The 17,845-nt window shown below is 39.3% G+C and overlaps 1 protein-coding gene across 1 annotated transcript; it reads left to right on the plus strand.

The window, feature by feature from the left end:
• The first annotated feature begins 5,945 nt into the window (after window positions 1-5,945).
• Window positions 5,946-9,709, plus strand: LOC109812505 (transposon Ty3-G Gag-Pol polyprotein). The gene is made up of 6 exons (XM_083061004.1): window positions 5,946-6,358; window positions 6,406-6,655; window positions 6,768-6,923; window positions 7,038-8,105; window positions 8,205-8,623; window positions 9,586-9,709. Exons 1-6 carry the CDS (start codon window positions 5,946-5,948, stop codon window positions 9,707-9,709), a joined length of 2,430 nt encoding a protein of 809 aa, XP_082917130.1.
• Window positions 9,710-17,845: the final 8,136 nt, after the last annotated feature.

The following is a 17,845-nucleotide window of genomic DNA, read 5'->3' on the forward strand; positions in this document are numbered from 1 at the left end:
TACAAGACCAAAATATATGATACCTATACTAACATGATGTATACAAAATATATGAAGATAGCTATAACAAACTATGGCCCATGAAAAGTTCAACTTGGGTCTTCCCAGGCCCATAAGGCCCATTGGGCCCTGGATGGCCCAAACCTTCATGTCTAGCCAACTCCTCTTGGATCTTTGAGTATGTCACCTCTTGCACTCCAAAGCATGATTCCATCACTTCAAATGCTGTTGAATTTAGGGAGAAACTACTCCCTAGAAATGGATCACCGGCATTGTTCAAATGAAAATTAAGCAACGGTAATAATACGTCATAGTTTAAATCCTGATTAGTGGGGTAGCCTGCAGTAGTTCGTATAATAATATAACGATGAAATGAGTAGAGTATCTCATTATTTGGAGTTACACCAAATAAAGTGTTTTTGGCTGAAATGAAACCAATAAAAAGTAAACATACATTGAAAAGAAGAGAAAGCAGGGAAAGTGTACCCAAGTTGCGGAAGCTGCACTGATTTAGAGACTCAACGTATTGAGTAATAAGTGAAGCCAAATTTGCTTGTGTTTCGCCTGTGCACTTGGTGATAACAAGGTTCGTATTGCAATTGCCAGCATTCTCTTCAATATTATCAATCTGCATCTCTTTTTTTACATTGATGCAATTGCTGACCAGTGCATGTGTTTATATTTTGTTTCCCGCGGATAGTTTTAGAGATCACAAAGCAATGGATGCGTATAAATAGCCAGAAAATTAAAGTGGAACTATTGCATTATATGGTTAATTAATTAGAAGACAGTACGTACCTACATTTAACTTGTGGACTCCAGTATGGCCACGATTCATTATTTATTTAATAACATTTTAACAAATATAAATAAAAAAAGTATTACTAAAGAATTAAAATGTAACGGTGAATGTAGATGAAAAATAAGAAAGTAATCGAAGAATGGTCGCGATTCGTTTTATAATGAACGGGATGGAATGAGTGGTCCGTGGTCGAGCAAAAAAAAGGACAAATATCACCGCAGACATGGTTGGTTATATGGTACTGGTAAAAATCACGTAAAAAACGTGCAAAATGATTACTGATTTTTTTTTACATAAAATCTAATTCATGTTATATTAAAATATTTTTTATTAAAATTTGTTTTTAAATTTGATAAAATGTATAAATTATAATTTTTTTTTAAAAGTACTCATTAGAAAATATATAAGTATTAATTAAGAAAGAGAGATAATGTAAGAATAGTTTAATATATATATATATATATATATATATATATATATATGAGAAAATTATTGTTATTAACTAAATTAACTATTTTTCTTAAATTTATTAAATTATGTAATTAGGTTTATACATAGGAAGAGGTAGTAAGTTTTTTAAATTTTATTATATAATGTTATTATTTTTAAATTTGTGAAAACAGGTTTTCTTGAAAGGACCTGGGCACAACTTCCCCCTTTGAAAGCAAAGAAGATTCAGAGGGTTTGGACAGTGACAAAGATTTTGTTGTTGCTGTGCAGATTCTCAAACTGCATGCCAGGGTGTGGAGGAACTCGCCTGCGATATACACAAATTTTATAATAACAATTCTTAATTGTATTAATTAATTTTATATTTAATTTACTTAGTATTTTTTATTAATCTTTTCATTTTGATAACATTAATCATTTTAATTCTTGCTAAAAGTCGTAATTATATATAAATAAGCATACTTCAAATGTTTTGCTCTATCTTATTTAAACACGAGACACCTAAATTTATACAGGTCATGCCGTAAAACTAAAGGAACAATATGAAAAGTTTATAATTGCAATATATGTGTTTAGTTTTGAGTCTTTTGTACTCTAATTTTTTTTTTTTTATGTTTTATCAATGATATTTAATTACAAAAGGTAGTTTTAACTATATATAAAAAAGATATAAATTATAAATTAACTAAATACTATAATTTACGATAAACATAAAAAGAAGTACAGATATAAAGAAAAATTCTTCTTAAACAAATTAAGTTTATTATTGGGAAAGAGATACTATGTATCTTTATTAATTAAAAAGTAAAAAAATAATGAAATAAGTGATTAATTAATTTAAAACTTATTGAAAGTTAAATAAAGAAAATAAAAATTAAATAAAAAATGATAAAAGAGAAGGACAATAAGAGATAGTAATTTAAAAACTGTTTATAAGGATAAAATAGTCTAAATATTTATATATAAACAAACTTTTATATATCTATACTTATTATAAAGAAGATATAATAAAAGATATATAGTGTATAATCATTTTTTATTTTCATTTTTCAATGGAGTATTATGTTCTTTAATTTTTAAAGAAAAAAATTGTATTCTTTAAATAACAACCTATAACTATCAATTTAATTTAATTTTTAAAAATTTTAAAAATTATGAAGTATGAAGTACTTTTTTTCTTCGCTAATATAATTACAAATAAAATACTCATAGCAAAACGAGAAAAACAAGCTCACGTTTACGACCATTCAACGGTTAAACGTTATAAAGCAGCAACCCAAAGTCAAAATTAGTCGCTACAAATAAAACTAGGATTATTCAAAGAAAATTATAGGAGTGTTTAACTAATTACGTGGATTAAAATCAATTTAGTTCAATATATTTATTAAACAATGTTTTAATTTGGATCACGACGACAATAACGTAAACATATTTTTTAATGAAGGTGTCAATAATATTTTATTATGAGAAAAATATTAGAAAACTTTTTAAAGAAAAAGTGGTCTTTGAAATGAAAGTTAAATTTGAAAGTCGATTACGTGTAAAATAAATTATTAACATCCTATAACATCGATTAAAAATAGTATTTTTAATATTAAAGTCGGACTTAAAAATTAATCATATATTTAGAACGTGTATTATCCGTAGTGCTATGCCGAGTCACAGGACGACCTCGGACATGTGCTGGGAAGATCTCGGCCTAGACGAGATCCGCTATCTAATCAGATCATAACTGATCTCAGGCCCAAGGCTTAACGCAACCCTAATTCACACCAAGGTACATGCATACTTATACGAGACTCATACTCATACAAAGCCTAATTTTAGCATCAGAGCCTCTTTTGTAGGTACCACCCCATCTTGGAACATCAACGTACCAGCGAAGGAGGCTCACCGACCTTACCCAGCGGATCAACTCTACCTCAGATCCCCGGTAAGAACATTTGGCGCCCACCGTGGGGCCGATCAAGACAACTCTTATCGGCCACACTTATGGTATTCACCCGAAGCCATAGTAGACGCGCAACAGATGACGCAAATCGCACGACAAGCATGGACAACGAAGCGGCATTGAGAAGGCTGATCGAACAGGTCGAACAGATGCGGCAACAACACGATGCCGATCTGCAAAACATGCGTGCCAAGCACAAAATCGACCTAGCCGCAATGCGGACTGCTAATGAAGCTGATCTAGCGGACTACGCGCTGAAAACGAGCGGATTCACGCCCAGCTCCCTCGACGCCCCTTTGATCATCCTCCTGAGGCGAGAAACCTCCACGAGGAAGAAGGGCATTTGGTCTCTCAGCCCGAACTGGGACTAGGGCACCGACTCCACGACCTGCCACGCATCGGTCTCATGCATCGACGAACAAGTCAGCCCATGAACTCAGCAAGGCCCCTACTCATGCCACGGGGGATCAAGCAACCTTCCGCCGTCATCCTTTCGTGGATGGCATCATGGAAACGCCGCTCCCTCACGGATGGAAACCTCTCCACCTCGACCGCTACAACGGCACGACGGACCCGGATGAGCACATCGACCTGTATACAACGTAGGTAAACCTCTACACCAATAACGACGTTATACTGTGCAGGGTTTTTCCGACCACACTCAAGGGGGCTGCACTTAATTGGTACACCCAGCTCCCCGCTGAGTCAATCGACAGTTTCAGCACTCTAGTCAAGCGATTCACGGCGCAGTATGCAACGAGCTGACCTCATCATATCATGTCAGCCGCCCTGGCCAGCCTCAGACAGAACGACAACGAGCCACTCTGGGCGTTCATGGAACGATTTGCCGCCATCTCGGTAAAGATAAGGAATCTGAACCCTGAGGTCGTTCTACACGCAATGCTCATGGCACTCAAGCCTGGACCGTTCGTTGACAGTCTATGTCATGAAGCTCCTCGCGATATGGACGAGCTGTGCTGCTGGATATATACAAATGGAGGAACACTCCGCCTTCCGTGACCAAGTTCGCGGAAAATCACAAGCAAAGACTGATAGTGGCAACAAGGACAAGATGAGGGTCACTAACGACAGCCAGTTCAAGAAAACTGCTAGGACAAGTAAGGGGGGAGATACGACTTTTACACTCCCCTGAACACGCCCAGAGTTCACATCCTAGAGGAGGCCAATAACAGCAACCTGCTCACCCTGCCACCACCAGGTCATACACCCAACAGTGCGGACAAGTCCAAACACTACCGGTACCACAGGAACCACAGTCACACCATTGAAGAGTGTCGCACACTCCAAGACCGCATTGAGAAACTCATCCAGGCAGGCCACCTCGACCAGTACGTCCAATGACAGCAGGGTCACCGAGGAGGCTATGGTGGACGAGGACGAGGCAGAGGTCGTGGTTCAGGAGCTCGTACGGACCAACCCTCTAGCTCTCAACAAAACACCGGCAGAGCAGTGCAAGCCGAGGTAAGCCAAGAAACAGGGTCAGCTCCCCTACGGGGAGTAATCAACACAATTGCAGGTGGCTTCGCAGGGGGAGGAGCCAGTAGCTCAGCCCGGAAGAGACACCTGCGCAACATCAACAACATCCACTCCACTACCTCGGCTTCGCACCAGAGCTCACCCCCGATCACCTTCACCGACGACAACTACGCTGGCGTCAGCCCCAACCAGGATGACCCCATGGTCATCGCCGTTGAAGTTGCTAATTGGGAGGTCCACAAGACACTGATTGACCAAGGAAGCTCGACCGACGTCTTGTATTGACCAATGTTCCTCAGGTTAGACATCCCCACTCTCTCATCCAACCTCACACAGAGCCCCTAGTCGGTTTTGCAGGAGAGCAAGTTCACACTCGGGGGTACGTGGACCTGCTAACAACATTCGGGACCTCCCCAGACACAAGGCAGATTATGGTCCGGTACCTCCTCATGGAAGCCAACACTTCCTACAACATAATCATAGAGAGGCCGACCTTGAATCAACTCGGGGCAGTGGTGTCTACCCCACACCTCACCATGAAATTCTCGGGGAATGGTGGGAAGATTATCTCCGTCAAGGCAAACCAAAAAATAGCACGGCAATGTTACACCGAGAGCTTGAAGGTCTCCCCTTCCAGCGAGCAGTGCAAGAGCAACCCCCCTACGGTGGCTCACATCAACCACGTGGATGTCGGCGATCTCGATCCGAGGTCCAACTCCCATGATGAGCGACCAAGTCCCATCGACGAGTTCGATGACCTCCAGATCGGGAAACTCCCGGGGCAATGCACGAAGATCAGCAGGCAGTTAAGCCCGGAGCTACGACAGCAGCTCGAGGCTGAAGTCCTCAAGAATGCCGACCTCTTTGCCTGGTCTAGTGCCGATATGTCAGGTATTGATGCTAACTTCATCTGTCACAAGTTAGCAATACATAAGGAAGCAAAGCCAGTAGCTCAAAGGAAGCGGAAGGTCGGGGGTGAAAGGCGAGAAGCCATTATCACTGAAACCCAGAAGTTGCTGAACGTTGGCTTCATCCGTGAGGTTAGATACATCACGTGGCTGGCAAACGTGGTATTGGTGAAAAAGAGCTCGGGAAAATAGCGCATGTGCGTCGACTACACCGACCTGAACAAGACATGCCCCCAAGGATTCATACCCATTGCCGAGTATCGACAGGCTGGTCGACGGGGCATCCGGACACGCCCTCCTCAGTTTCCTCGACGCCTACTCCGGGTACAACCAGATCATGATGTACCCATCAGACGAGGTGCACACGTCATTCATCACTGATCACACCAATTACTGCTATCGAGTGATGCCTTTCGGTCTCAAAAATGCGGGGGCCACTTATCAGCGACTAATGGATAAGGTTTTCCATCAGCAGATTGGCCGAAATATGGAGGTCTACGTTGACGACATGGTGGTCAAAACCACCTCAGCCGCGGACCACGCTGCCGACCTTGTCGAGGTGTTCAGCCAAATCAAGAGACACAACATGCGTCTCAACCCAGAGAAGTGCGTCTTCGGCGTCCAGGGAGGTAAGTTCCTCGATTTCATGATCACTAGCAGAGGAATTGAGGCTAACCCTGAGAAGTGTAAAGCCATCATCCTGATGCAGAGTCCTCAAACGGTGAAAGAAGTCCAACGCCTACCCGGAAGGTTGGTCTCACTTTCCAGTTTCATCCCTAGACTCGCGGAGAAAGCAGGGTCAATCTTCACTCTGCTACGGAAGCCAAAAGACTTCCAGTGGATGGATCAGTGCGAGGAAGCTTTCTGAAGTTTCAAAACTTTTCTCACGACTCCTCCAATCCTGTAGAGACCGGATCACAAAACCGACCTCCTCCTCTACTTGGTAGTGGCAGAAAGCACAATCAGTGCGGTCATAGTGCAGGAGCACCAAAAAATGCAGACGCCGATCTACTTCATCAGCCGAGTCCTCCAAGACACGGAGAAGAGGTACCAAACCATTGAGAAGCTTGCACTGGCCCTTGTCACGGCAGCCAGACGCCTCTGACCTTACTTCCAAAGTCACCAAGTAGTCGTCAAGACTGACTACCCTATCAAGCAGATCTTGAGGAAGCTGGAGCTCGCCGGGCGGATAATAGCCTGGTCAGTAGAACTATCCGAGTTCGGCATCCAGTATGAAAGTCGCGGAGCCCTGAAAGCCCAATGCTTGGCCAACTTCGTAGCCGAACTCACTCCTACCTCAGTCGAAGAACCACAGGTATGAATTTTACACGTCGACGGGTCCTACAACTCCAAAGGTGGTGGTGCAGGTATCATCTTGGAGGGACCAAACCAAGTCACGTTGGAGCAATCACTCAAATTCAGCTTCAAGGTAACCCATAACCAAGCAGAATATGAGGCACTTCTTGCAGGGCTAAGGTTGGCTCATGACCTCGGAGCTCGGAGAGTAAGGTGCAACAGCGACTCGAAACTTATGGTCGAGCAGCTCAATGGAACATACCAGGCCAAGGACGTTCTCCTACAGCGGTATTTCCACATGGCATCACAACAGATCTCGTCCTTTGACAAGTTCACTATACAGCATGTACCGCGAGAACAGAACACCAGAGCCGACCTCCTATCAAAACTCGCGAGCACCAAGCGCCCTGGACAACATCGGACCATCATCCAGGAGAGTTTGCACTCACCCAACCTGGACGACAAGGTCATCAATGCTAGCGATAGTGAAGACCAGGGATGGATGACAGACATTTGGAGCTACTTGAAGGTAGGAGTTTTGCCTGAGGACAGGGATGAAGCCAGGAAGATGAGGTTGAGGTCGGCCAAGTTCGTCATCATTGGCGATGAACTATTCAAGCATGGCATCTCCACCCCACTACTCAAGTGCTTAACTGCACCCCAGGCAGCCTATGTCATTGAGGAGATCCACCGGGGCATATGTGGCATGCACTTCAGGGCACGTTCAATGGCGACCAGAGTACTCCGAGTAGGGTACTACTGGCCCACTTTAAAATCAGATTGTCAGGACTACGTACAAAAATGCAAAGAATGTCAGCAGTTCGGCAACTCACATCGGCAGCCACCCAAAACTCTCCACCAAATGATGTCGTCGTGGCCTTTCGCCCAGTGGGGAATGGACATCCTAGGACCATTCCCCCTAGCGAAGGGTCAGCTCAAGTTCCTCCTGGTGGCAATCGAATACTTCTCCAAGTGGATCGAGGCATGTCCACTGGCTAGGATCACCACTGAGAACATACGAAAATTCACCTGGAAGAGTATCGTATGCAGATTCGGGATACCCCATTCCCTTGTTACTGATAACGGTCGACAGTTCATCGCGCAGGACTTCGAGGACTTTCTTCGGGAGCTCAGAGTCAAACATCTTCCGACCTCGGTGGAACATCCGCAAACTAATGGTCAAGCCGAAGCAGCTAACAAGGTAATACTCTGAGAACTCAAAAAGTGCCTCGGGAACGCCAAGGGACAATGGGCTGAGGAACTTCCTAGCATCCTCTGGGCGTATCATTGCACCCCCCAGTCAGCCACGCAAGAGACACCTTATAGGCTGACCTACGAGGCTGACGCAATGATCCCAGTGGAAGTCGGAGAGACATCCCACCGACGCCAAGTTTTCAACAGTGAGCAAAACACTCGAGAGTTAGCAGCCAACCTCGACTTGGTTGACGAGCTCAGAGACAAAGCTCAAATCCACGAAGAAGCCTGTAAACTTCGAGCTTCCCGAAGATACAATACGCGACTGCGACCTTGCTCTTTCCGAGTTGGTGACTTGGTATGGCGATTGCTAGGCGAAGCACGGAAAGACACGTCAGATGGAAAACTTGCACCCACCTGGGGTGGCCCATTCCAAGTTACAGAAGACTTGGAAGATGGAGCGTACCGACTAGAAGAGCTCAGCGGAAGGCCTATACTGCGAACTTCGAATGCTACGCATCTCAAGTTTTACTTCAGCTAATTTTGTAAGAATGAGTTGTGCACTCTTTTCCCGCCTCAGTCTTTTATCCCAAAAAATAGAAAAATGGGTTTTGGCTGAGAGGGTTTTTAACGAGGCACATACAAATAATCAATAAAATGACTCATTCTGTTCCTTTCATATTCCTTTTTAGTCTCGCATCATTTTATGTTTCATACTAAACACAGGTCGAGTCCGAACCTTGACACAACCTATTTCACTTTACACCGAGGTCGAATTCGAAATTCGGTACAATTTATCTCTCTTTTAGTCAAGGTCGAGTACGAACCCTGAATACGTGGCACCAAAACCCAAGGTCGAGTTCGAACCTTGATGTCATTCATATGAATACTAAAACCCGAGGTTGAATTCGAACCTCGATATGAGTAATGATACTCATATCACACTAAAACCCGAGGTCGAATTCGAACCTCGCTAAGAGCAACCAAAGGTCGAGTTCGAACCTCGGTATCATCAGCTCGAGGTCGAGTTCGAACCTTAATAAATGTTACCCTACGACAGATCGGGGTCGAGTTCGAACCCTAACACGATCTATCTCTCTTGAAAGCCAAGGTCGAGTTCGAACCTTGGTCAATTTACGACATTCTAAAGGCCGAATTCGAGCCTAAGATCAAATCAGTCACATCAGGCCAAATTTGAGCCCCGAAAAAACACAAAAATACACAGCAAATGCCGAACATGTTTTCAAATCGCGAAAACAGGCAAAAACCAAGCCCAAACGTAAAATCAAAGAAAAATGCAACGGCATAGAAAAGCGCAACGGCAAATAAACAAAAAACACATATATACACAGCAATGTTTTCGGAGTTCAACACTTGAATTCAAAGAGCAAAACAAAGCAGAGAAAATTAAACTAAACTATTACAAAAATGGCCTAAGCAGAGGCATTCTCACTTGAGTTGTCCTCGAGGTCGTTCTCCTTCACCAGCTTCCCAAAGCGGACCACTTTCTCCACATGCATGGTGGAGAAGTCGAACCCCGGGGCAAGTAGCCTCGCCTGGCAAGTTGCCTTGAGGAAACCCCTCTTATGCTCAACCAAGATAGACCGCTAGGTTTCCTCAAGCTTCTTTTCCAACACTGCCCTCTCCGCCTCCAGCTTCACAAGGTCCACTCTCAAAGCAGCAACCTCCTCCTCTTTGCCACCGAGAAGGACCTCGTCGTAGAGACACTTCTCAGCCGCCGCCACCAACTCACCCTTCAGAGATGTCACCTCATCCTCCAAAGAGCGCACCCGACCCCGGGAAGACGTCACCTCGTCTTCCAAAAAGCGCACCCGACCTCGGGAGGAGGCAGCAAGCTCCTACAGCTCACTCACCTGGGAGGCATAACTCTCGTTGGAACGCAGGGCGATCTCCAGCAATTTCTGGACCCTCGCGAGGTCTCCCCTCGCTGCTCGAAGCTCGGCCCCCTGCATTTTTGCTTCGCCAAGGGCGGTACTCAGAACCTTGTTCTCCTCCTTCAGGACCTTGTTCTCGTCCCTCAGGGGTTGAACTCGGCCCTTCAGCCTCACCAAGTCCTCCTGCTGCTTGGACCACTTGTGCTTCCAGTAATCCACAATGGTCGTGCTCCTCTATAGAAAGACCTGGACAGCATCAAAGCTCCCCACTGGCCCGACTGAATCGATCATAGACTGATTAGCCGTGCTCAGCGAGCCGTTGGGGAAGAACTTCTCTGGGGTCACCACAGCGCTCCACAGCGAGTCGATCTCCTCCGAAGCACTCAGATGCTCCAATCGCACCTACGAGCTCTCTTTCCCGTAGCGGTGCGCGAGATACGGATGCTTCGGGGGGCCCTTCGTAGAGAAGATGTTTGGGCCCCGAAACTCAGTCCCTCCTCGCGAGCCTCAGCAGAAGCAGAGGCAGATGCTACCTGCTCGGCACCAGAGACACCTACCCCTGGCGCCCCTGAGCTCGGAGTCCCCAAGACCTCGGCGGCTTTGCTCGCCTACAAAAAAAACAACAACAACAACATATCTTTTTAAGATAAAGCTAAAACAAAAGAATGCCACATACAAGGAAGGCCATAGGGTAAAACACCTACCTCAGCAGCATGGGTGACCTCCTCAGTAGCCAGGGTTACCACCTCAGCAGCCTGAGCAACAGGCTCAGCAACCCGCGCCACCCCCTCGGTGGCCACTCAAGAAGCCTCCTCGGGCAGTGGACTCCCAGTGAGGTCCACTGCGTCAACATCAGCGGCCTTGGAAGTCACCTCCTCGGCACCTAGAGGGACTAAGGTCCCCCCGACCTCCTTCTCTCCCCTCTTTCTTTTTCTGTTGATCTTCAGGGGAAATCTCCTCCTCCTGAGGCTCGGGGACCTCGATCTCGGCAACATTGTAGCGGTGCTTCAGCTCACGCCACTTATTTTTTCCCATTATGCCTGCAAACATAGAAAACAAAGCACATCAGCAAAAGAAGACTTCACAAACCCTAACAATCTAAGGAAAACGGAATACTCACTCTCTATGCCCCTCTCCTTGTACGCCGAGTTTGCAAGCGACAGGACGAGCTTGCAATCCAGCGGGCGGGGAAGTGCTATAAGGTTCTCAATGGCGGTCGCCTCCGAAGCCGTCAATTGTAATTGGCCCACCCCGTGAAACCTAGCCGGTTTGGGGCACCAATAGAAGGGGAACTTCGGCAACCCGCCGAAGTAGAACGCCCCATCCGCCAACGGGTCGACATCCACAAGTGCAACCCGGAAAAACTCTTGTTTAAAATTTTTATATGACTGGGAGTAAAGGGTGAATAAACCCCCATCCCTACTCCCACTCAGAGATAGTAAGCCATAAGGCGGAACACCTAGTTTCAGCTGGTAAAAATGAAGAAAAATGGGAAGAGACACCTCTATCCCTAGAGCTGAACACTGAACTTGAAAAGCTCGCAAAAAATCCCAACTATTTGCGTGCAACTGGCAAGGAGCCGAGTTGATAAAATTCAAAAAATCACACTCAAATTGAGTGAAAGGAAGGCAGATGCCTAAATCCCTAAAGAAACACAGGTAGACATAGAAATGGGGAGGGTCTGTGGACTTCCCCATGTACACACCCTCACCGGCCTGACAGGGTTCAAGCCGGATCATTCGGGAAAGGGAATGGTCACAAATTCTGTGCGATTTCCAAACCGCATTGACCTCAAGGAAAGACCTAAACACACTTTGGGTCTCCCCCACTTCGCGCCTGACCCAATCGTAGCCAGGAATGCTTAGAACGAGGTCCTTAGGCGGGTTCACCACCTTCTTCTTCTCGGTAGTGGCCGTTTCGGTAGCCACCGCCTTGCCCCGCGCCTTACCTTTGCCCTTGGCAGGCGCGGAAGATCCGGCACCACTCTCTCCAGCCATCAAGAAAACAAGAAAGACTCGAAGAAGGAGAAGATTGGAGAAAGGAGAGAGAACAGAGAAATCGAAGTACCTGGTACTCCTGTGACAAACGAAAGAACGGTAAAGAAGAAGCACAACCCAGTGGCCGAAAAATGGCGACGGAAACAGAGAAGACAAAGGTGAGGAATAAACGGAAGCGAAGAAGACAGCGTGCGTAGGAAGCTGAAAGGGCGAAAAAAGAGTAAAGTGAAGGAGAAAGGGCGCGAGAGAAAGAAAAAGGGGTTTTCCAAAATCCAAACGGCCACAACACGTGTCGGCCAGGGAGCATAACTGGCGACTCACTTAATGACCCCCATTATGACGAGCACCAGTCATAATTGCATAACCGTCGCCCTCACTCATGCGCCGCCTGCACGTTTTCAAAAATGAGGCGACGATTGCAACACATGGCAGCTTGAAAGGCAAGCGTACGCGAAGGGTCACAGCCACTTAACGAGCTCGGGGGGCTCATGTACTATCTGTGCTGCTATGCCGAGCTCGGGCTCGGCATAACAGCGCAGGACGACCTCGGACATGCGCTGGGAAGATCTCGGCCTAGACGAGATCCCCTATCTAATCAGATCATAACTGATCTCAAGCCCAAGGCCCAACACAACCCTAATTCACACCAAGGTACGTGCATACTTATACGAGACTCATACTCATACAAACCCTAACTTTAGCATCAGAGTCTCTTTTGCAGGTACCACCCCCATCTTGAAACACCAACGTACCAGCGAAGGAGGCTCACCGACCTTACCCAACGGATCAACTCTACCTCAGATCCCCGGTAAGAACAGAACGTACTAACATTTTATAATGCATCTTAAAAATTATACTTTTAATTAATTATATAAAATTATATACTTTATAAATATTTATTTTATCCTTAAGAAATATTTTTATCCTTTAATTTTTAATTTTATGGAATATAGGTTTCTTTGGAAAAAATTGCATAAGAGTTTATGCTAGAAAATAGTTAATTATTAAAGCCCCACAATAATGTTAAAGATAAAATTATTATTTAATTAATATTATAGGTTGAAGTATATTTATTTATTTTTGAATATTTTATAAAGAAATAACTTTCATTTTTTTTTATACATTTTATCTAAATTAAATTGCATAAAAATTTAAGCTAATAAATGATTAATCATTAAATTTTCAAAATAAATAACATAAAAAATAAAATTATTATTTAATTAACATTATTGATTAATATGTATTTGGATAATTTTTAATTTTATATTTATTAAAAAATAAAAATAAAAAAAAGTCATGAAAGTAAACGAGTATTCATAAACTGTTATATGAGATTAATATTAGCATAACTACTCGATTAACATCATTAATTATTATGCGAAGTAAAATTAATATTGCCAACACAATTATATTTTATACAAAGCTAAAATAAAATCTATTACTTTTAAAAAAAAATGTTTATTTCTCACTTTTGAACAAAACAAAATATTGAAATCATAAAAAGAAGTTGCAATGCAGCATAATGTTCAAAGTACTCTGATTAGTCAATAACACAAATATCAAAATTAGTAACCTTATTTTTTGATTATAATGCTACTATCATAAAACTTCGTCATCTTCAGATTCTTCACTCACGTGTACCCAGTTTGATGTTCACAAAAATAAAATATAAACAAAAAAAAAACTAACATAAAAGAAGCACATTAAATCGAATAATACAATGCAATACATGTCTAAAAAAATATAAATAGAAAGTGATACATCAAAGATAAAAAAGTGAGAAAAGAAAAAAAAATAAAACCTCCATGACCTCAAAATATGTGGTGAACACTTCAAATTAGATCACAACCCAATACCAATTTAAAATTGCTATTCATTTGGCAAATTAGAGAGAAACAATGGCAAGCAATTTTTTTTTTCGAGAGTTTCATTTTTACGGATGTACTTTGAGACTCCCTTTTTCTTTTGTAAGTGCTCTTTTTATAGTTGAAAATGTGTCAATTGCTTATCTCTAAATCACTTATTTTTTTGGTTGTGACTATAACTAATCAGTCACTTCATTCACTTTATAATCACTTTTATCCAATATTGACCGAATCATCCAATCTAGCTATTATATATTGACTGAGTTACACATTTCAATTTTCTTTTATTTTCAATGAAATGGGATAAAAAAAATTGTTATTTACTATCAATCTTAAGCAACTGGGCAATGAATGAGTTGAGGTCAGATAATTTAAAATTTTTAATTTTTCAAAATTACTTATTTTATAAAACTGATTCAATCTCTTTATTCTAACTATTTAAAAATTGGGATTAAATTCATCTTCATTTGTATTTTATATTCTTTAATGTGAGCTTGGGAACTTAAAATTGAAATGACTATTCTTGCAAAAGATAGTGTCTTACCTAATATAATTTTTTTAGCAAAAATACATTATAAAATGTAAAAAAAATATAGAAATATATATAGACCATGCAATTTTTATATCAAAATCAAGTAAGACATAAATGTTATAACAAACTAAAAAGATAATAAAAGAAATTAAAAGTAACCAATTAAAAACCTTGCTTATTGCTATTTTAATGATATTAATCTATGCAAATAAAAAAATAACATGCCATGGAGGTTAAACACTAATTGTATAAAAAAATTGCTATTAACTTTTATGAAATATATATATATAGCACATATATTGATAAATAAAATTAAAAAAAAATCTTACGTCTTTTTCATTTAAAGAAAATAAATCTCAAAATTTGTTTTAAATCTCACTTATCTTTCGACCGATCTTGCTATATATAACTAATTGTTAGTGTAACAAATAAAATAATCACTTAAAATCTAAAGATAGAAGAAAGAAAAATATATTTAAACTTCTCTACACTACCAAAAAAAAATGTGTGATTTGTAGGGGTTATTTTTGACATTTTTTAGCGGTTAAAACCACAACAAATATTTGTATTTCCAGGGGTTTCAGAGGATTCAATCACTGAATCTTAAACCCCGAATCCTAAACCGCCACAAAATTGCGCTTTTGTTTAAGTATTTTACATTTTCTAACAGTTTTAAACCGCTACAAAATTGTACTTTCGTTTGATTTTACATTTTATGATGATTTTAAATAGTCAAAAAATACATTATAATCAAGAAATACACTTCATTCTATATTAAAATAGTGCATTTTTATTATTTTACAAATATATTTGAAATTATTTTAAAAACGCGTTCTTATTATAAATTATAAATTGATAAATCTATATATTTTAGATATTTATCAAATTATTATTTAAAATTGTCACTAATTATATTAGTCATTTAAAATTAATAATTATTATATTATATTGTTATTTAATTCAAGTAACTCTTAAATAATAATAAGATCACTTATTTTAGTAAATTCTACCAATAATTATAATAATATTTATATGTTTCTTGTTATATAATCATATACAATTATGTTGAATTAATAACTTTTAACATTATAAAAAAATCAAGACAACATGTAGTCATAGGTCTAACATGACACATATTTTCATTATTAAGATTAACATCCAACAACTTTAAAACATATTCAACCTATTAAGTAACTCAAAAAATTAAATTCATCATCAATGTTCAAAAGTAAAATATGTAAATCGTCCCAAAATTAATCTTGCTTCAAATGTAAAAACATAAATTCAAATTCATTAGTTGATCATGTCTAACAAAAAAAAATAATGTCAAACTCCATGAACATTACTATCTAATGAAGATCCTCCTTGTGGTGTTGGTACACAATGTCTACTCTCTTCATCCTATAAAATACAAAAATGTTTAATGTTAGCCTTATTAATTAATAAAATATATATGCATACAATATTAAACTTTAGTTAAGTATTAATATAATTTAATTTAGCACAAAACATATAAAACACTTACCGTTATATTGCTACTACTACCACCAAATAACCTCTAATTCAGTATGAATATATGTCCTTCCTTCATTTGTATATAAGCAAATATGTTATCCCTTGATCTAGTGCTCGGATGAATTTAGCAATTTCTAATTTGAAAATCCAGTAAAAATGATCTAGATTAACTTTTGTTGTGTGCCGACTAAAAGTTAAAAATTGTTACAATTAATCATAAAAATTATCTCATTGATAATAATGCAATCTTCAAGAATAATGCATCTAGCAACATAGAGGAAGATCCCTTTCCAAAATAGAAGGAACAAAACTAAGAGCCTTAGACATCCCATGAATATAAGACATCTAGTTTACCACAGAAACAATCTCAAGGGTATATAAGGTATTATATATATATATATATATATATATATATATATTACACTACTAGAATTTCTCTTATTACATATGACTTTTCCTGTAAATTTTTATGAAAAATTCGCAGGAAATATTGTTCCTACAAATTTTTTTATGAAATTTTATCTGCAGGTAATACCTTCGTGGATAATATATTTTTGTAAATTTTAAAATTCGCAAGAAATTATCCTGCGAAATTTCTTGCGAAAAAATTTGCAGGAAAGTTTTCTGCAATAAAATTTGTAGGAAAATTCGCAAGAAAGTTTCCTACAAAATTTTTTGCAAGAAATTCTACAAAAATATTTTTTACGAAAAAAATTAAAGAAATTACTATAAATTCTATCGATAATTCTTCAACTTTCAAATGCTCACAATGAATCTGAAGCATTTGTTTCCATGTCTCCAACATGTGATACATAATCTTTTAAATTCTAATATTGTAGATTATAAGCCTAATATTCAACCATACAAATCCACTTGTAAGGTAAGTATTGCCCCAACTTATATACTCTTTAATTGTTTTATTTTCAATCGATGTGGGACTTGAAATTTTTTTAAAATATTAAACTTATAAATTTAAATTTTTTTTTATTTTTCCTGCGGATTAAAATTTGCATGAAAATCTGCCGGAAAAGTTACCTGCAAAATTTTTCTACCATTTAGTAAATATTACTTGCGAATTTATTTTTTGCAAGAAATAACATAAAATTCTTACAATATTTTTTACAAATTTTTACCATGGAAAAAAATTTCTATGATCATTAAAATTGTAGCAAAATTTGTAAGAAATATCTCTAAATTATTTTTCGCAAATAAATTCGCAAAAAAATTTTGCAAATATTTTTTTGCAGGAAAATAATACTTTTTCTAATAGTGTTAAAATACAAAAAAGATTAAAATTAGATATCAGACTATCATTTGATCAAGGTGATACTAAAAAAAATTTAATATAGTCACGGAAGAATACGTTTTCTCCAACTATTCATTAACTAATAATAGGCAATTGAATAGGCTAAATAAGTTTCAACTTTATGTTATCTTAGTTAGAGCCAGATTTTTCAAGTGAATCAATATCACTGACATATTCAACAGTTTAGTGCTAAAAAGAATGATAATTATTTAATTAAGGAAGCGAACAACCATTACATATGCATCTTTACCTAGACAAGTACAAGTATATAATTTTTTTCATTTGGCAAACTATTAACAAGGAAACTATGATAATTGAATTAAAAGATAATCATTTCCTTTCCCTGGATTAAATGAAAAACAGAACATAATCCAAATAAATGGAAAATTAAAATTATATGGCTTCAAATATATCAAAATTTACACTACTAGGAAAGTGTCATTTTCTTGCGAATTTTCCTACAAAAAAATATTCGCATAAATTTTTTGCAGATTTTCTTGCAAAAAAATATTTGCAGAAATTTTTTGCGAATTTTCCTGCAAAAAAATATTCACAAATTTTTTTTGCAAATTTATTTGCAAAAAATAATTTACAGATATTTCTTACAAATTTTGCTACAATTTTAATAATCATAGAA

Source organism: Cajanus cajan, chromosome 7 (genome assembly GCF_000230855.2).
Source record: "Cajanus cajan strain Asha chromosome 7, NIPB_CcT2T_4, whole genome shotgun sequence".
Taxonomy (NCBI): Eukaryota; Viridiplantae; Streptophyta; class Magnoliopsida; order Fabales; family Fabaceae; genus Cajanus; species Cajanus cajan.

What these genes read in the sequence shown, in the direction of transcription:
- LOC109812505 (XM_083061004.1), top strand. Translation starts at nt 5,946, where the DNA reads ATGATGTACCCATCAGACGAGGTGCACACGTCATTCATCACTGATCAC. An exon ending in GTCCAACGCCTACCCGGAAG is followed by an intron (nt 6,359 to 6,405) that starts GTTGGTCTCACT and finishes CGGAGAAAGCAG; the next exon opens with GGTCAATCTTCACTCTGCTA. An exon ending in CCTCAGTCGAAGAACCACAG is followed by an intron (nt 6,924 to 7,037) that starts GTATGAATTTTA and finishes TTCAGCTTCAAG; the next exon opens with GTAACCCATAACCAAGCAGA.